The 21,639-nt window shown below is 40.4% G+C and overlaps 1 protein-coding gene across 5 annotated transcripts in view; it reads left to right on the forward strand.

Moving 5' to 3' along the window:
• Positions 1-21,639, forward strand: part of ssbp2a (single stranded DNA binding protein 2a) — a 49,416-nt gene that overhangs the window by 25,464 nt on the left and 2,313 nt on the right. For 3 of the 5 annotated variants that reach the window (XM_079814782.1, XM_079814783.1, XM_079814785.1), the window contains 8 exons: positions 16,620-16,691; positions 18,387-18,446; positions 18,539-18,599; positions 18,771-18,838; positions 18,944-19,011; positions 19,129-19,177; positions 19,270-19,305; positions 19,416-19,470. In XM_079814782.1, coding sequence (XP_079670908.1) covers positions 16,620-16,691; positions 18,387-18,446; positions 18,539-18,599; positions 18,771-18,838; positions 18,944-19,011; positions 19,129-19,177; positions 19,270-19,305; positions 19,416-19,470 — 469 coding nt within the window. Of the gene's footprint in view, positions 1-16,619; positions 16,692-18,386; positions 18,447-18,538; positions 18,600-18,770; positions 18,839-18,943; positions 19,012-19,128; positions 19,187-19,269; positions 19,306-19,404; positions 19,471-21,639 lie in introns of all 5 variants that reach the window. The other 2 variants (XM_079814781.1, XM_079814784.1) reach the window with 2 other exon arrangements.

The raw sequence follows: 21,639 nt of genomic DNA on the forward strand, positions 1-21,639 counted from the left end.
ATATTACTGCTGCGCTGTAAGTGCTTTTCAAATGATTCTCTCCTGCCTAAACGGGCACATTCCATTTCCCTGGCAATCATAAACACACTCTATTTTTACCCACTCTCCCTCATTGTGCCCCCCCCCAAAACACAGACAATGACTGGTACTCTGTTGCCGTTCTGTCATTTTATACAGATTGAAGCCTGAAGCTCTGGAGATCAGTTTGTCTGTGTTATTTTGACCTAATAGGGCTACACTTTGCTTGTGTACACTTCTCTTTTAGTTGCTCCAACTTTCATCTTTCAGAGTCACCTGTCAGTTGAGGAATAGTTAATCTATTAAATAGTTTCAATGAAAATAGTCATACATCTGAGGTTTTCGAATAGATGACACACAATTGTATAATTTCATTACATATAGTAACGCATAACATGAAGCTGAATCTTCAGTCTGGTGACTCTGGTCTACTTTTACCCTTTAAAGGGATAGTTCACCCAAAAATGAAAATGTGCCCATAATTTACTCACCCTCAAGTCATCCTAGGTGTATATGACATTCTTCTTTCAGACGAATACAATCTGAGTTATATTACAAAAGTCCAGGCTAATCCAAGCATTAGAATTTGATTAATAGTTGCTCTGTTTTTGAAGTCCATAGAAAGTGCATCTGTCCGTCAAATAACATGCTCCACGCGGCTCCGGGGTGTTAATAAAAGCCTTCTGAAGCGAATCGACGCGTTTTTGTAAGAAAAATATCCATATTTAAAAATGTATCAAGTAAACTTTCGGCTGACCGTTTTAAATTTTAAACATGGATATTTTTCTTACACAAACGCATAGATTCGCTTCAGAAGGCCTTTATTAACACCTTTATTTTTACAAAAAATGAATTGAAAAACTGGCATTCTTTTATAATTGTATATTTTGCTTGTTATATTGTTTATAAAGAATAGATTGAGGAATACTAAGAAGTTTGACTTTAAAAAATGAATGAGGAGGAGGGCAGTAAATGACACCACTAAAGACCTGAGGTATGCGTTTAAGGGTTAAATCTCAATGTTCTTCTCGATCGAGTAAATCAAATCATAATACATTTATACAACAGTTAGTGATGAGAGGTCATCTGTGAAGTACACAAAGTGAAGTAAACTACTAAACCATGTTTTAACACATTCTGGTTAACCACTTATGCAGCAGATGTTTCCAGTCATGCAGTCTCATAGCCTGAATAGCAGATCATATGTAACAGATCTGTGACGCTGCTGCTGCAGAGCAAATATGGACTTGCTACTGCTAATAGATACACATACCTGCAGCTATGAGCATATAGGATATGCTGCTGCTGTATGAATAGTCATACATAAAACCCATAGCAGATCTAGACAGGTGGAGCTGGGGGAGGTGGAGGGTTTCAGAGAAACTCTGATAGCATGCTGCAGGACTAGCTTACAACAAACAATGAACCAGACAATTTAAATGTTGAGCAAGCAATCTCATTGGCTGCAGGATCAGCAGAGGCCAATCAGCTTGCACCATGTGGTAATAATGTGATTGCTTGCATTTCAGTCTGCGCCATCTTGGGCCCTATCATACACCTGGCGCAATGCGGCAAGTGTTTTTTTGCTAGTTTCAGCCTGATGCAGTTCCTGCGTCACGTTGTTTAAATAGCAAATGCATTTGCGGCCATCTGTGCGGCCATGGGCGTGCTGGTCTGAAAACGAGGTGTGTTCAGACACATTGTTGGCGCTATTTTGAGGCAACTGAAATCAACTGCGCAGTATTTTTTGTGTTATTTAAAGAATGCATTAGTAAAATGCGCCCTGTAGGGGGGTCCACAACGCGCGTACACTCTGCTTATTAAACACACAGGGATGCGCAGCAGCACACAAACATTTTTAAATATCAAAAATTAAAGGAATACAATTTACGAGATTATCATTGTGTACATAAATATAAAAATGCCTACATGTCATAATGGATAGTCATTGCATGTATCAGAATAAGCCTACCTATTTGCAGTAATGACGAGCAGTTAGGCGTCATTGGACAAGCAGATCCGTTTCTTCGATAGAGAAACGTTCAGTTTTTATGCTTGCAAATTCCGTCATGTAAATAGCGAATCCGCCATGGCGCGAGCGCAACAGGCTTTTAAAGGGAATGGGAGATGTGACTCTGATTGGTTTATTGCACGTTATGCCCAAAACACACCCATTATTCAATAAGAGCATGGGGACAACCCTTTTAGATCATGGACCTGGCGCCGACCATTTTTTCCATCATTAAACTAGCAAAAGTGGATTCGGACATGCCCTTATTAAAATAGGGCCCCTAGAGTTTAATGACTGAACTATATATTTCACTGTCAACCTGGAAACTGACAATACATGGTGGCCCATTACTTGATGAGGAACTACTCATTTTGATTGGGATTGACTATACTAACAAATAAATGTAATATGGTGGAGTGTTGGGTGTTTTTTATTTACTTTATTTAGCAGAAATGCAATATATTATACACTACAAAATCACACTGTGATGTTGTTCCTGGCAATCCATGGAGTGCTCTATTAAATAATCAATGTAAAGAAATTTGTAAATATGTAGTTTGTAGCCATTTAATAAATCAGCAAATTCTGTGTTGAGTTCTGATAAGCTTTTAACATATTGTCTTTACATGCACATCCTTCATACTTCCTATTGATGTTCTCCTGTTTGGCTTAGGGCTAGTCTCATCTGCACTTTCATTCTCTTTGTGTTCGCAGAGAGTAGAACACAAACAGCAGCAAATTAAACATGAGAGGAAGAGGCGAAGCACGACAGCATGAAATAGCTTATAATATTATGCAGCCTATTCAAGCATGTTAATGAAGATTTTCACCCCTGAATGGAGAGAGATATTTCACAGTGTACCCACATTCAAGCTTGGATTATTGTTGCTACACTGAATAGTGTAGCCTACATTTGCTTTTTTGATCTTTGTTTATCTTAAATGTTTTTTCTCTTGCCAAATAAATTTGGGGTGCTCCAGATTTTGATTTTCACTTTAAAAAGTGCAGTTCAATGACTTTCTTAATACATTGTTCTAGTTATCTGACAAGCATGGCTTAGTAGTCTATTTTTCCTTCCATGTTATATTTTGAATAATATTGTGACATTATTGCATGAAGTACTCAAAATAATGAAATATTTATTCAATATCATGTCATCTTGCATCATCAATACATGCTGAGAAATAATATATATTCCTAGTCTGATTATTGTTTTTATTATTATTATGTTGACGAATAACAATTATCCTCTGTTAAGGCAACACTATGTAACACTTTGCGCTCTAGCGGTTAATAAACAAAACAGAATGCGTCTTGCAGAAGAACATTGTAGCCGGAACTACTTCTACTTAGTTCTCCGGAACTTAGTCACGCAAGTACTGTGGATTCAGAGGGCTATGCACGATCACAGCTGAGGATTACGGTCTTATCTAACCAAACCATCTGCCATTTTCAAGAAAAAATAAACATTTAGATGAGCAATTTAGGTTAAAAAATATATACATTTTTATTTTTTTTAGAAAATGGCCGATGGTTTCGCTAGATAAGACCCTATTTCTCAACTGGGATTGTGCAGAGCTAGGGTTGCCACCTTCAGTGTGGCAAAATAAGGGACACCCGTTCACGCCCCCATAAAAAAAACATTTGTATATAAGGACACAAATAAAGAATACGTCATGAACTGATTATTTCAACATTAACAACTTGACAGCTCAACAATAAAACAATAAACCATAAGAAAACATGAGATCAAGTATTGCAACAGAACACATTTTATTTTACATTTGATTATTTTATTTATTTCTAAAGAACTCTTTAGTAGCCTATTTGGTGCACTTTAAAGGGTCAGTTCACCCAAAAATGAAAATTCTGTCATCATTTACTCTCCCTCATGATGTTCCAAACCTGTATGAGTTTCTTTGCTCTGCTGAACACAAGAGAAGATATTTTGAAGAAAGTTTGTACCCAGGCTGCTTTGGGGGCACTATTGACTTCCATAGTAGGAATTAATCTTACTATGTGTTCAACATAACAAAGATAAGTATACATGTTTGGAACAACTTGAGGGTGAGTAATTGATGACAGAACTTTCATTTTTTGGGTGAACTGTCCCTTTAAGCAGTCATTCTGAACCAGTAATCACTTTTTTGAATTTCAAATTTTTTTTTTTTATAATAATTTACTTAAATTATGACTGTATTATTATGTAATTATTTGTCCCATTTCTATCTAAATATTTTTTAAATGTCATAAACTTTATATGACAAGATTATTTATTATGTATGATTAGTATAGCCTAGCTGAATTATAAATTAATAATAATATTAGTCTAAAAAAATAATAATTCTGTCTGCCAAGCTCTGATAATGAATGGAATATTATATTAATATATTATCCATTTAAAAAACAATAGGCCTATACCTTTAGAAGCATGGATATGTCTGCTGCTTTAAGTCAGTCAGTCTGAGCAACTGAAATGCTTCTCTGCAGTGTGCAGTTCGCCTGAGGTTCATCATGAGTTAGGCTACTGGACAGACCCATTGATACCTTATTTCTATTCAGCCTATTCTGGAGATCCTCTTGCATTCAAACGGTTGACGCGACGTGAGCTTGATAAGTTTTTTAAAAAACGTGCAAGTTTACACGCACAGCACTCCAGGCACAGACTCCGCCGCTATGGCAACAAAGCTAAAACGCAATCATGAGCAAATTAACTTCTCTACTACTTATTGTAAAACTGATTTCTTTATATTTGCTATTAGTATTCTCCACACTGCAAAATCCGTCTGTGTTTATTCAACTATGTGTGGACCTATGTAAAATACGGGACAAATCGGTTCCCGTATTGGTTTGATACCGGACGCGTCATTTAGCTTGTAAATACGGGACGATTCCGTATTTTACGGGACGGGTGGCAACCCTATGCAGAGCCCTTCGAAACTGCATTGATTTGGACCTTCAACATTTTGGTTGCTATTGAAGTCCATTATATGGAGAAAAATCCTGAAATGTTTTCCTCAAAAAACATTTCCATGGTAAAGCAATGTCCCATTTCAAAACGCTCTCCATAGCTTTCGAATGATGCCTAATTTACGATAACTAAAATATGTCATGGGGAAAAGGGCAATAAAAAAGCGCGCCAAGATAAAAATTACTTCCTGTTTACCATGCCTCATTTCTATTACTTATCCATTGTAAACTCATGACGTAAGGAACGCCGTTTCTGGCTCCAAGCCTCAACTCGTTTCACTTGAGAATGCCATTGACGGCCGTTTAGGAGCGCTATATTATTCATATTAAAGGTCCCATTTTTCCTGTGTTTTTGAAGCTTTGATTGTGTTTACAGTGTGCAATATAACATGTGTTCATATTTTGCTTGTAAAAAAACACAGTATTTTTCACACAATTTACTTATCTGTATACCGCTGTTTTCACTGTCCTAAAAACGGCTTGATGATTTCCTTATTCTATGAAGTCCCTCCTTTAGAAATACATAACGAGTTCTGATTGTGCCAGCGGTTCCCGGGTTGTGATTCGACAGCAGCTCAGCGCACGTTCCCTGGAAAGGTCACGCCTCTTACCATAACGGGGAGATGCATGTGCTCAAAGTACAGCGTCCCTGAAGGCCAAACAAAGGTGATTTGACTCCGGGATGAAAATAACAGCGTCTGGACGACATGGCGACAAACAGTCTACAAACGCAACACTGCCTCTTCTCCACGTGGGAGAGCAACAAGACTACGCCCCCTTTTTTGCGTATTCTTGTGGGCGGAGGTTAGTCAACAAACTGTTCTACTGACGTCATTAAAGCAGGATGTACAGGGATGTAGTCCAAACCGGCCGTTCGCTGTAGGCTTTGAAAGGGAACTTCTGTTGAATAAAATATCTCGCTTGGCATTGAACTTTGAGCTTTATAATTTAGGTATTATAGGTATTATCAGGTATTATTTATGCTCTAACAGCAACATTACACACTAACTAAAGTTTGAAAAATGGGATCACAAAGAACAGGACCTTTAAACATCAAACATTTTAAAAAGTCTACACAACAGTCTCTGTGCTCACAGCGTCATAGACATTAATATTTTATCGATTTATAAAAGATGAATCACTGTCTGGCCTTCTGGAATTTTGGTATGGAGATAAAGTTATGATTATACTTTTTTTTTTTTTGGTAGTATTACACCACATTGTGTGTGTATATTAGCACCGTTTGTTGTTTTTCTTGTGGTATGAGATTGCGTTTGGACCCGGATGCGCTGCCGCCAATTCCCATGAGTTGTTTCGGCCAATGTGAAAGGTGATTAGCATGATGGGGTGAATCCTTTTATCATTATTGTATAATCTCAGTATGGTCTGATGCATAATATGAGCCAGGGTACTTTTACACACAACTGAATTCGTATGCTCACACAGATGCACACAGATATTCTCAGAGGTTCCTGTAATGTCTGGCTGGCCGTGTTCCAGAGTCAGAGAGGTGGACTCAGGGTGGAGTGAGTTAGCAGCTGGGCATGGTGTTCATTGCGGGTTAACTGAAAACACTGTTGTCCTGAAGTAACCCCCTCACACACACAGAAGCAAACACACCGGTTAAAGTCTGCCATCTGTAAAGAAGAGAATGTTTCCAGCAGAGAGAGAGACAGCAGGAGAGGAGATGTGGTGAGGATGACCTCATCACTGCATTAGATTAGACTGCAGATATTATGGGAAAGGTTGTCTGGTGGGTATAGGACTGCATCATTCCCCAGGAGGCTTCTGGCTCCATCCTTAACACAAGTGTTCTAAGTTACCATTCTAATGTTGTGCCTTAAGGGGTTGTTTTTAAAAATGCTAAACAAAGGGCAGCAGAATCCGAAAACCGCATTTTTAAAGTCATCATAGAATCAAAATTGACACTATTTACTTTGTTAGCGCATATTACTAGTCTTGTGGTGAACAATTAACCTGTGCAAGTTAATACACAGAAGAAGAAAAAAAAGTTTGTTGTGAAAATTGCTTTAGCTCTGGAATGGCATTCCCTAAGGTAGAATATCCTTAACCACTTCTCTCCAACCGTCAGTCTGCTATGAGCAAGGGATGGAGAGGATGTGCTCTAAAATAAAACACCTTTTTGGAGGTTTTGGCTTCTTGGACAGGAAAAAATATTGAGCAGGGCTTTATTCTGTTTATCAGGAACTGATTGGATTGTTGTGGTTTGCTATTACGGGTTGTCCTGCCCTCGCGCCAGTAAACACGTCATCAGAGAAGAGATGTCTTTGCAAGAGGGAGGAGGATTTTGATCCAAGACAAGATTATGAGGGCTCCAATGATTTCATGGTGACATTAAAAGCTGACCTTATTTTAACTTGAGCTCCACATTTTTAGAACACCGTACCATGTGCTAGATGTAAGACACAAGGGGCCAGATTTACTAACAGCTTGTGCCAGTGCAAACCCTCTTTTGGCGTTAAAAACTACTGTTAGGATTTACTAAAGACACGCAGTGAAAAATTTGGCATGGACATGGTTATTTTTGCGGCTGACCTTAGCTACTGCATATGGATTTGTAGGTGTTTGCCTTTCAGACACAAAATTTATGGGATGAGAATATTTAAATGAAACTTGCAAGGTGATTTACAAAGGTTTGTACTCGTCAATTTACTGGTGTTTGCGCCATTATTTACCACCCCCCAAAAAGCATATAACTGGTAGATTGCGTTGGTCATTATGCAAATGACCCGGCTGCGTCTGTGTTTTTAAATGTGCGTGTCGTCAGTAGATCACGTGCTGAACTTTCCACTTCCATCTGCGGAATTGCGCTCTCACGCTAATTTGCCCATTTTAGTAAATCTGGCCCAAGGTGGTAAGGCACAAGACGATAGAACCAAGGTTGTTAGCAGTGGTGGAAGAACTACACATATTGAGTAGGCTACTTGATTAAAAGTACAGATACCCTCATACAATTAAACAGTAAAATTTACTCAAGTAAAAATACAAAAGTACTTGTAAGGCCCGCTAAAATCGTTCAAATTGAGGCTAACGATCCGCGGGTAAAGGTCGCTGCGCGTTTGGTCTTTTCAATTGACGTAAGGATTAAATTCCAATTCATCTTTTATCTGACACCATTTTATCATAATCTCGAATATAGGTTAGAATGCCAATTGGTTTTTGGTCAATTATATTTGATAGTTAATCACACATTTAATTTTTCTGTTTAACCCTTTGTTGAAATTATACCCGTTCATAATCTACTAGAGATTAAGTCAGAATAAATCAAAATGTAACATTTTATTAACAGTCAGGTAAATGTATAACGCCAATTACATAATCAATGCAACGATAATCCATAAATAACATCAAATACTCTGAAGTAAAGAATAAAATATGGACTTTCTGAAAATTACATAACGCTGAGCATCTGTAGGAGACAGCCAGCGTTATGGGCGGAACGATGTAAAGTTTGCGCCCTGAACCTTTTGTCACACCTCCTTATATGCACAGACTAAGACAGAAATACGTGTTAACAATGGGAATTTACATTTAATCACTATCCCATATGACCTGTATTGACAAAAGACCAAATGGTTGAAGCCACACCCACCGTAATAAGCCAAATTTCTCTAACTCTTAAAACCTTAATTATCTTCTTGTTTACTTCTGTGGTGATGAGATCTTTGCACCAGTCGAGACATTTCTAACGATATCAAACATGTATAAAACTGTATTACGAGAATTGACATTAAAACATAGATTTTGTGAATTCTAGAGGAAGGATGGGGCAAGATTCAGGTGAAAGGAAAAGCATGTAAATGAAAGCCATTCTCAAATGGTTCACTCAGTGTGACGTTGTCTCGGATGGGAGTGATAACTGTAAGAGACAGTTCAGATGTTAATTTCCAGAAAATGTCCTTTGTCTTCTCAGGGAGTTCTTGTTCTCAATTCAGACATTCTGGCATGCTAGCTTCTAGCTTCTTACAAAAAGTAAAAAGTACTGATCAATGTTTAATAATTTTATATTATATATTTTATATAATCCTACTGCTAAAAATACCTGGGGGTGGTGGGATTGCTGGGTTTGACATCATGAATTATGAATTGACAAGTAGCCAGAACTAGTCAGTAAGGAAGATTTGTGGATGCAGATACATAATATGTATTGATCTGCAAGCAAGAAAATTCATAGCATTTTAAGAATGTAAGCTGTTATACTTGTTTTATAATCATTTGAAACCGCTATGGCAGCGGGGAAGATGCATGGGGATTAATTTGCTTTCTTTTAATTAATTTAGTTTCATTTTTTAGATAAAACCTACCGCGTTGACAAGTTGATACGAATGTGGACATGTAATGTGGGCATTACAGTGGGCTTAAACAGCAGGTTTAGTTCACAAACAACTGACGGTCATGACCATAGACTGTAAAAAAAGGCTGTAAAAAAAAAAACTGCCATTACAGTAGTGAGCATGAAGCATGAAGTAGTGAGCATGAAGTGGAGCTGCGGTATCAAGGCCCTGCACACACTCCAGCAGAATCGGTTAGTACTGATTACTACAGAAAAAAATGAATGTTGGTGTGAAAAAAAAAACTGATATGGAAATATAGAAATTAAAGTTAAAGCTCCAATCTCCTCCCGGATGTCACATGGTGTCTTGGTGTTGGTTCATGTTCATTGTTCTTGGTTCATGTTTTAGTTTATCATGTTCTTGCTTTGTTTTAGTGTCTTGTTCACAGTCTTGTCATGCACTTCCTGGTTTTGTCATGTTTCAGTGTCATGTGAATCCCATGCCCTCATGTGATCTTGTGTCTTGTCCTGTCATTGGTTCATTGTCTCATCACTGTTCACAGGTGTCACTTGTCTTGTCATTAGTCTGTGTGTGTATTTTAGCCCTCATGTTTGCCATGTGTCTTTGTCTGTTATTAACGTTGTAACCTGCTGGTGGTGAGTTTTGTTTAGCCATGACATGACTTTGTTTTATGTTTTGACCAAGTTAAGCCAAGTCTTTGTTTTAAGTTTTGTTTATTGTTAATAAATGCTGCACTTGGGTTCAAAACACTTGCCTCCAGTGGATCTATATGTTACAGAATAACAGACCTACAAAATGGACCCAGCAGTTGTATCCTTGCTTCGTCTACGCCAGGGAAACCAAGCCATAGAGAACTATGTGGAGGAGTTTTGTGGACTTTGCTACCAGGTGAACTTTAATGATGTTGCCCTCAAGGGTATTTTCTTAAATGGACTTAATGACCTTTTAAGGTATTTGATGCCAGAGAGCAATTCTCCAGGAACTCTAGCTGGATATATTGACTATGCACTTCAGTTGAGTGGCTCATCTTTTACTGTGGGAACGGTGGATGAGGAGCTCCACGTTCCCACAGTACTCTCCACCCCAGTGAGCCCAGCCCACGTCCATGCTCCAGCCCACGTCCATGCTCCAGCCCACGTCCATGCTCCAGCCCACGTCCATGCTCCAGCCCACGTCCATGCTCCAGCCCACGTCCATGCTCCAGCCCACGTCCAGGCTCCAGCCCACGTCCAGGCTCCAGCCCACGTCCAGGCTCCAGCCCACGTCCAGGCTCCAGCCCACGTCCAGGCTCCAGCCCACGTCCAGGCTCCAGCCCACGTCCAGGCTCCAGCCCACGTCCAGGCTCCAGCCCACGTCCAGGCTCCAGCCCACGTCCAGGCTCCAGCCCACGTCCAGGCTCCAGCCCACGTCCAGGCTCCAGCCCACGTCCCCGTCCAGGCTCCAGCCCACGTCCCCGTCCAGGCTCCAGCCCACGTCCCCGTCCAGGCTCCAGCCCACGGCCCCGTCCAGGCTCCAGCCCACGGCCCCGTCCAGGCTCCAGCCCACGGCCCCGTCCAGGCTCCAGCCCACGGCCCCGTCCAGGCTCCAGCCCACGGCCCCGTCCAGGCTCCAGCCCACGGCCCCGTCCAGGCTCCAGCCCACGGCCCCGTCCAGGCTCCAGCCCACGGCCCCGTCCAGACTCCAGCCCACGGCCCCGCTGTCCCACCCAAGAAAATTTTGGGGGGGGGCAGGGGGTACATGGAGGCCATGAAGGCCACGCCTCTGTGGGCCCCTGAACCGCCATTACCGCCATGGCCTGATGAACTGCCGTTGCCGCCATGGCCTCCCACGCCTGAGGGTCCAGGTCCGCCCACGCCACAGGGTCCAGGTCCGCCCACGCCACAGGGTCCAGGTCCGCCCACGCCACAGGGTCCAGGTCCGCCCACGCCACAGGGTCCAGGTCCGCCCACGCCACAGGGTCCAGGTCCGCCCACGCCACAGGGTCCAGGTCCGCCCACGCCACAGGGTCCAGGTCCGCCCACGCCACAGGGTCCAGGTCCGCCCACGCCACAGGGTCCAGGTCCGCCCACGCCACAGGGTCCAGGTCCGCCCACGCTCCCAGGCCCGGCCGTGTCATGTCTGGGTCCGGTGCCCCTGCACGGGCCTGGCCCCCCATCCCTCCCCCAAGACCGCCCCCCAAGACTTTTTGTTAAGACTCTTTGTTAGGTTATTGATGTGTTGGTGTTGTTTGGGCGTCAGGGGCCGCCCATAGAGGGGGGTATCTGTCACATGGTGTCTTGGTGTTGGTTCATGTTCATTGTTCTTGGTTCATGTTTTAGTTTATCATGTTCTTGCTTTGTTTTAGTGTCTTGTTCACAGTCTTGTCATGCACTTCCTGGTTTTGTCATGTTTCAGTGTCATGTGAATCCCATGCCCTCATGTGATCTTGTGTCTTGTCCTGTCATTGGTTCATTGTCTCATCACTGTTCACAGGTGTCACTTGTCTTGTCATTAGTCTGTGTGTGTATTTTAGCCCTCATGTTTGCCATGTGTCTTTGTCTGTTATTAACGTTGTAACCTGCTGGTGGTGAGTTTTGTTTAGCCATGACATGACTTTGTTTTATGTTTTGACCAAGTTAAGCCAAGTCTTTGTTTTAAGTTTTGTTTATTGTTAATAAATGCTGCACTTGGGTTCAAAACACTTGCCTCCAGTGGATCTATATGTTACACCGGAAATCCCAGAAAAGTCTGTTGGTGTTTCAGTGACTACTTCGCTCAGTAAGCTGTCAATCTCAACTGTCAATCACACTAAATAAAAACCAAACTTATTTAATAAAACAAAACACTTGAACTTAAATCAGTGTGATTAAAAACTATTTCTAAATGACTTCAGAAATAAATTATTTGAAGTGTAATTTGATTGTTTAGTTTGTCTCATGACCCATTTGATTACATGGAGAGCGCAGGGTTCATGACCTATACTGGTACCAGCCACCTGAGGGCAATCGAAACGTTTTGGCTTCACTTTTTTTACATATGATTTTCATTCCCAATAATCAATCCTAAAATTCAGCATTAGCTTAGCATTAACCATATCACTTTTTGCGTTATCAGTCACGCGCACACTCAAGTTCTAGTTCTTGGCTCCTTTTGAGGCTTGTGAATTGTTAACTGGAGACTTACTCTGACCGGATCAGTGAGTTGTTGACTCGAGAACAGCGTCCGATGGCTGCATCCGAAATCACATACTCTTTTAACTAGGTACTTATTTTGAATAAGTAATTACTTAACAACCACTAAGAAAAGTACGCTCTATATGTAAAAGTACATGCTTGTATGAATGTGTCGTTTGAATGTAATCTGGACATGCTACTTACGCCATGGTGTCATTATCATGTGACCTACAAGCGTCAGTTACATCGCTTCACTGCCATTCATAAATCCTCTCCTGTGGTCTCATGGGATAGTAAAGTGTCCATCGTATTCACACTTCATAGTCTCACCAGAAGAAGTATGTTATCCGGGTACTTTTTGTCTACTCTTTTATGAGTGTTTTGTTTTGGAGCAAAACTTTTCTGCATTTTCACTGGGTTTCAACAGGAAGTATCCAATGGCATGACGGGATGAATGGAGCGAGAGAGAGATTAATAGAGGACTTGAGACTTCCTTCCTGTCGGTATCATTGATATATTTCCTGTTGTTGTATTGGTCTGTCTGTATTCTCAGTTGGCTTTTAAGTCTACTTTTCCCATCCCATACACAAGGCTCAGGTTCAGCTGTCACTAGAATGTATCTCTATTGTCTCTCAGTGAAGCTTATGTAACAAGTCACATGGTTAAAAGAACAGATGTGAGAAGGAGAGCAAAAGAGGTCAGACAGTATAGCAAACAGGCATTGTTTTTTTAATTACATTTAATTTTCTAATTATTCATGTTGCTTTATTTAGGATGAATTTCGGTGTGTGAATTTGACGTTTTTGTATTTTAATCGTTTTCAATATCTCAATCTCTCTCAAGTTGAAGTTAGATTGTGTGGTTGGTTACATGTACGGCACTCTTTGGTTTGTGTTTCATTGTTGAATTCCAGTTTTGCTTTACCCCTTTCGTCCTCTATGTAAGAGTTCTTACAACCTGAATCAATTGTTTCTCTAATTTGAGCTGAGTAGATTTATTTCTCTCTCTGATCGTGAGTACTAGGGATGTTGTCCTGATGCAGCTGATGAGAAAGTCTAGACAATAGGACTTGCCATTCTACCCACGTTTATCTAATGAGTAGAGAAATGAGTCTCCCTACCCAGCCAGACACTGGAGGAATCTCTCTCACACACACACACACACACACACACACACACACACACACACACACACACACACACACACACACACACACACACACACACACACACACACACACACACACACACACACACACACACACACACACACACACACACACACACACACACACACACACACACACACACACACACACACACACACACACACACACACACACACACACACACACACACACACACACACACTTATTGCAGACATAAGGAGCAAATCTAATAAATATGGAAATCTATGAACTTAGAGACAGAGAGCTACTGCAGGCTTAAACCTTTTCGGCCATGTATGTAGTATATCTGTTTCTTTATGAAGTAAGAAGTGAGAAAAGAAACACACAAAGATTTAGGATAAACCAATTTAGGATAAATCATTTTCATTGCACTTGTATAAATTTTTTTTTAAGCAACTGAAACTTGTCATGTCTAGACTTCTGAGTAAAAGGAATAAGATTTATAGATTTGGCGCAATGACTGTCCCCAAAATGTGTATCAAGAAAACATGTTGGGTGTATTTCACCTCAAAATGAAATGGAGTACATAAGAAACAATATTTCACATAAAGAACATAATCCTATTTTAAAATTTAGGCTAGGTTCATTATGATATTTTCACAACAATTAAGCACTTTTTACCTCAAAATTCATTATTCAATTACCTTTTTGTTCTCAATGATTATCATAAAATTATTTTTCTATATTATTTTGTATTATTTTTAACTAAAACAAGCATAAAGGCATTTAAAAAATACTACCATCATATAAAGATACTTTTCAGTGTAAATAATATTAAATATACACTATATTGCCAAATGTTTTGGGATGCCTGCCTTTACATGCACATGAACTTTAATGACTTCACATTCATAATCTGTAGTGTTTAATATGGAGTTGACCAACCCTTTGCAGCTATAACAGCTCACACTCTTCTGGGAAGGCTTTCCACAGGGTTTAGGAGTGTGTTTATAGGAATTTTTGACCATTTTTCTAGAAGCGCATTTGTGAGGTCAGGCACTGATATTGGATGAGAAGGCCTGGCTCACAGTCTCCACTCTAATTCATCCCAAAGGTGTTCTATCGGGTTGAGGTCAGGACTCTGTGCAGGCCAGTCAAGTTCCTTCACACCAAACTCACTCATCCATGTCTTTATGGACCTTGGATCATGATGGAACAGGGAGGGGTCATCCCCAAACTGTTTGCGCAAAATTGGGAGCATGAAATTGCCCAAAATGTCTTGGTATGCTGAAGCATTAAGAGTTCCTTTAACTGGAACTAAGGGGCCAAGCCCAACCCCTGAAAAACAACCTCACACCATAATCCCCCTCCACTAAACTTTACACTTGGCACAATGCAGTCAGGCAAGTACCGTTCTCCTGGCAACTGCCAATCCCAGACTCGTCTTCACTGCTCTAGAGTCCATTGGCGGCGTGTTTTACACCACTGCATCTGACGCTTTGCATTGCACTTGGTGATGTAAGGCTTGGATGCAGCTGCTCGGCCATGGAAACCCATTCCATGAAGCTCTCTACTCACTGTTCTTGAGCTAATCTGAAGACCACACAAAGTCTGGAGGTCTGTAGCTATTGACTCTATTACCTCTAACAGTTGACTGTGGAATATTTAGTAGTGAGGAAATTTCAGGAATGGACTTATTGCACAGGTTGCAACCTATCACGGTGCCACGCTTGATTTCACTGAGCTCCTGAGAGCGACCCATTCTTTCACAAATGTGTGTATAGAAGCAGCCTGCATGGCTAGGTGCTTAATTTTATACATTGATTTGAAGTGGTGTCCCAATACTTTTGAAAATATAGTGTATATTTTTTCACATTACACTGAAAACGTGCATAACCCTAATTTTCCCAATTTTTTTTTTTACATTTTTTTGACCGTATGACTCATACCTTGGTCATTTTTTATCTTACTGTAATCACTGCTGGGCACACAGTAGAGTAGAAGAGTGATTGGAGGGCATCCAGACTGCCATTATTTACCATCTGAACCCTGGGTTGGTATGGTGAGGTAACTGCCGTCATTGATTGTGGGGGCAAACAGGGGAAAGCAGTTGTTTCTGTTCCATTTCCAGTGAGTAGAAAGCCTAAACCGCCAGTGAAACTGTAGTACACCAACACTAGTGCTGTTAATTATTCAGTGGACAAAATGTGTTTGCCAGGAGGTGCAACTCTTCAGTGTCCCCTGTTTCATATTTCCTCCCATTGTTCAACTCTTAGGATTGTGTGCGTGCACATGTCATTGCTGGAGCACGTGATATCAGATGTGAGGTTTTAAAACTACAGGGTAACAGGGATAGTTCACCCCGAAATAAAATTCTATCATTTACTCCCCCTCATGTCATTCCAAACCTGTATGACTTTTTTCTTCGGTGGAACAAAAAAGAAGATGTTTTGTAGAATGTTGTAACTAAACAGCTTCAGTTCCCATTGACTTCCATTGTATTTTTTGTACATACAATGGAAGTCTATGGGAACTGAAACTGTTAAGTTACAATATTCTTCAAAATATCTTTTTTGTGTGTTCAGTAGAAGAAATATATACAAGTCATACATGTTTGGAACAGCATGCGGGTGAGTAAATCATTTTTGTGTGAACTGTCCCTTTAAAATCTATGTCTGATGGCTGCGTGCCTCTACTGCATGCAAAGCTCAAATAAAAGTCGTATTTAGAAATACTTTATTCTTTTTATGTTAAATGTGGTCAAAGTATGCCTGCTTATTGTGACTTTTGTATATGATTTTGTTGCAGTTAATTATTATACAGCACTGATGCTTGCTGCTTGTTTATTGCACTGGCTCTTCAAAATATCCATTCATTTTCAGGTTATTTATACAGTATTTTATGTGAAATTCTACTTTTCCTCAATCTTCCTGTGTGGGTATTTTTACTGAGTTGTTGAACGTTGTGTGTGTGTGTGTGTGTGTGTGTGTGTGTGTGTGTGTGTGTGTGTGTGTGTCCTGTAGAGTGCAACACAGAGTCCAGTGATTGGAAGTCCTCCTGGAGACGTTATGCCTTTGCCTCCGGGATTTTTCCAGGTACACACACACATATATTAGAAGTATTGCACTGAGACACTATTTGTTTGCTTATCATCATTATATTGAAATATCTAATTGATAAAGGTCATTGAAAGACATTTTAAATGCAGCATGTAAAAACAGATAACAGAGTTGTGGAATACTGTATAAAAAGAAATGATTTTCTTCATCTGTGATTGACAGTTGAACTGGGGAGACGGTGCTGAGTCAGGAGAGATTATGACTGAATGGGCAATTAAATATTTATTCAGGCCAAGAAAAATATATGTGGATGTCTATAACAGCAGATTATATAAAACATTTCCTTACTTTGTTTTTTTAATTGGAAAGAGAAGATGTGTGTGTTTAATTATCTGTTATAATGTGGTATTTTCAAAGGAGCATTTTAAGTGCATAAACACTGGGCAGTGTCTATGTCATTTAAAATGCACCAGAACATACATCGATTAACTGTCAGCAAGCAGTCTGAGAGCTGCTAGAATTCTCCTCTCAAACTCACTCAGTTTGAGCTGGTTTTACCTTAACCAACACTCTGAGATATCTGCTTTGAACATCACAAATATAGCATGGCTCACTATACATCTGTTGAAAAATACACCGCCCTATAATATACTGTGGCGCAATGCAAGTGTTTCAACTTGACACAGTTATCATTTTCACGTCCTGCGTCACGTTGTTTAAATAGCAAATGGCAAATGGACCCATCTGTACGCCCATTGGCTTGCTGGTCTGAAAACTTTAGGCACATTGTTGGCGCGTTGCTATTTTGAGGCAAGTACGTAGTATTACGCAGTATTTTTTGTGTTATTTAAAAGATCATGTTAGTAATATGCGCCTATAGGCAGGGGCACAACTTGCGTACACTCTGTTATTACACACACAGGGATGCGCAGCAGCACACAAACATTTTTAAATATTCAAAATAAAAGGATTCCTCTCTGGAGAAGCGCTCAGTCTTTCCGCTTGCAAATTCCGCCATGTAAATAACGAATCCGCCATGGTGCAAGCGCAACTGGCTTTTAAAGGGAATGGGAGATGAGACTCTGATTGGTTTATTGCACGTTATGCCCAAAACACACACATGACTCATTAAGAGACTAGGTACAACTCTTTTGGACCATGCACCTGGCGGGCAGACCGTTTTTTCCGTCGTATAAACTAGCACACGCCACACGCCCTAAGTGCATCTGCGCCATACGCTCCAGACCATGGCGCTTAGATCTTTAAAATAGGGCCCTATGTGAAATGCTGATTTGATGTATTTACAAGTAAAACAGGATATTTATTCACTGGGATTTTGTTTTTTTTCCCATTGGAATAATGTGCATTGATGAATCATTCATAATAAGACCAAGAATATGCATTTAAAAAAGCAAATAGGCGTGTTTTTGAATCCTGTTGACTTGGACTGTTGACTATTTTGCATTGAGGGATGAATTGAAGCCACGTATGCTGATGAGAAAGTTTAACCCAGACAGATTTGACATCAGTATTGAAGTTGAACATCTGCAAGACTAAATAACAGATTTAAAATAGAAATGCAGCGTTGCCATCTGGTGGTGTGATTTATAGTGTCAGTTGCTCTGGTTTGCCTGCTGGGTGAACCGTGAAGGATTTGTGTCCAGGTCTTGAAAATTGATTTGTGATAAAGACTGAATTTATCAATTGTTCTCTGTCCTTGTGTTTCTTCAGCAGTTTATGTCTCCTCGATACCCAGGTGGGCCCAGAGGCTCTCTCAGAATACCCAATCAGGTATTTTCACCTATACATTCTGCTTTCGGGAACTAGGTTTTCATTCCTCGCTGTATAATGACTGATACTTCAATCTGATTTGTTTTGAACAGGCTTTGGGACCTGGGAACCAGCCTCTCCTACCCAGTGGGATGGATCCTACCAGACTGCCAGGTATTTACTCACAGCTTTATGATCAAGTCGACACACATACTTCTATCTCTGTCCTTTCTGCGTGTTTTTATGAAATACTTTTATGGCTAATTTGATTGTGAGTGGAGATTTTAATTGTATCTTATTTGACCTTATTTACATCCATTGTAACCTCTTTGCTTCATTTGTAAGGCCATCCCAACATGAGTGGGCCTATGCAGCGGATGACCCCACGAGGAATGGTTTCTATTGGACCACAGGTGAGTTATCCATGGAAAATTAGGCAAAGGTGTGCAAGCATGTTAATGTGTTCCCAAACTTGAATGTATTGTGATGTATTGTATTGGGTATAATTGATGTTCCAGAACTATGGTGGGGGGATGAGACCTCCCCTAAATGCCCTGTTGGGACCCGGAATGCCTGGGATTAACATGTAATTGTATTCACATCACAGTTCATCATCATTCCCTGAATACTTCAGCAATCATTAAGTCAGAATCTCTATTGTACTGCTGTATAAAACTGTATATTTGAATGTTGTTGTGTAAAGGGGTCCTGCAGGAGGAAGACCATGGCCTAATCCTCCAAATAACAATTCGGTTAGTTCGGTTAGTAAAATGGCATGATAATTGGTCAGAAGTCTTGTATCCTAAACAATATAAATACCAGTACATTCTCTTTCTCCCTGCAGATCCCTTATTCATCTGCATCTCCAGGCAGTTATTCGGTAGGTAATGTAAAGTTGTCTAAGGTTTCTTTGGTACAGTGCCTTGTCTTTAGATAACTTTGGGTAACACACTCTGGTCATTTGAATAAGCAGAATCAGTGTGTTTGCAGGGTCCCCCAGCAGGAGGCGGCCCTCCTGGAACACCAATCATGCCCAGTCCTGCAGGTAATTTTTTTAATTATCTTTACACGACAACGATGTACTAAAAACGAAAAAGTCTTTCCTTTGCGTTTTTTGCTTACAGACGATAACGTTGTCAATATGATCCCCTTTCATGCGGATCTGTGTAAACGATTAGAAAACGCTCTATTATGCTGCCAGGCCAGTGAGATGGTCCTCACTGCAGAAAACAAGATCCAGGGGGCGGGGTTGGATCCGGATCCAGCTCCTCCCGCTTTATATACTTTGCTATATTACTGCAACAATGGAGCTGTCAACTTCACATACTTTTGAAAATCCAGCTTTAATTGATCCTGGTAATTGAGCGCTCACTGTCGCAGTTGTAAACACAGCGGTTTTCTTCTTCCACAAGGGAGTTTGGCGTCACGGCATTTGTTTCCAGGCAGACCGTTAAAGAATACTACTCTTTTTTTTTTACATCTCGTGGACAACGTGTAGAATTCAAACAACCAGATGAAGACTTCCTGAAGTGTTTCCAGATAAGTGTGCCAAATCCATCAGACGTTCAGCCAACGGTCTGTGGGCGTGACGTCTGAGGCTGAGAATACACCTACCCCAACCCTAAACCTACCCCAACTCCACCCACTGGATCTCATGTTTTGCAGTGAGGCCAGTTGTTGGCAATGTCCCTTTGTAAAGAAACGCTATGCTCCAATTCTTGAATCTTTCCACACCTTTTACAGTGTACATGTTTCCTTTTTTATATAATTTTTTTTCTGTTCTATACAGTACAGCCGATACCAATGAAGCCACCTATATCCCATACAACAGTTCCCCAGTTATACGCTTCATATAGACTGTCACTGAACACATAATGAGCATGATCATGACGTCACTGTTTTCACAAACTTGCGCTTTGAATCCCGTTTTCAAACGTTTGCTGTCCCAACACGCTGTTGTCGTGTAAATGAACTGCAAAAACGCAAATAAATATTTCCTTTTTTTGTTGAAAGCGGTATCGTGTTCCATTCAGTTGGAGGATATCAAGCATGTTTGATATTTTGAGCTGGTTTTAAGACGCATATTGTTTTCGTAATGCTTCTCCAGTAATAAGCCACGTTTCTTCGGGAGATTATTTAAATGATTTTAAAAAGTCTGTTAGTGTGTGATCCTCATTTATTTAGTGTATGATGCCCAGTTTTTCCTCTGTAACCATTTACAAAGTCGGCAAGTGTTTGGTACATAGTGTTTTAAAATCTGTTCAGTCTTGTATCCTAAACAATACAAGATTGAACAGATTTAAAGGGTTAGTTCACCCAAAAATGAAAATTCTGTCATTAATTACTTACCCTCATGTCGTTCGACACCCGTAATACCTCCGTTCATCTTCGGAACACAAATGAAGATATTTTAGTTGAAATCTGATGGCTCTGAAAGGCCTCCATTGGCACAATGCACGGTACACTCTCAAGACCCTTAAAAGGTACTAAAGACGTCGTTACAAAGTCCATCTCACTACAGTGGTTCTACAATAACTTTATGGAGTGACGAGAATAGTTTTTGTGCGCAAAAAAACCCTAAATAACGACTTATATAGTGATGACGATTTAAAAACACGGCATCATGAAGCTTCGAAGCGTTATGAATCAGTGAGTCGATTCAGCAGTTTGGATCGCCAAATTTCAGCAGTTTGGCGGTTTGACACGCGATCCGAAACATGATTCGACTCACTGATTCATAACGCTTCGAAGCTTCATGATGCCGTGTTTTGAAATCGTCATCACTATATAAGTCGTTATTTAGGGTTTTTTTGCGCACAAAAACTATTCTCGTCACTCCATAAAGTTATTGTAGAACCACTGTAGTGAGATGGACTTTGTAACGACGTCTTTAGTACCTTTTAAGGGTCTTGAGAGTGTACCGTGCATTGTGCCAATGGAGGCCTTTCAGAGCCATCAGATTTCAACTAAAATATCTTCATTTGTGTTCTGAAGATGAACGGAGGTCTTACGGGTGTCGAACGACATGAGGGTAAGTAGTTAATGACAGAATTTTCATTTTTGGGTGAACTAACCCTTTAAGACTGTTTAGATTTTAAAAGTCCTGCCATTCCAGCCTTTAGCAACATTTTGCTAACAGCATTGAAATCAGTTGTGAGGGTTAGTCAATATTCTTGTGAGTTGTTGCTATGATGTTATGTGTTTCACATCAGTC

This window comes from Gobio gobio (genome assembly GCF_949357685.1).
Source record: "Gobio gobio genome assembly, chromosome: 4".
Classification (NCBI taxonomy): Eukaryota; Metazoa; Chordata; class Actinopteri; order Cypriniformes; family Gobionidae; genus Gobio; species Gobio gobio.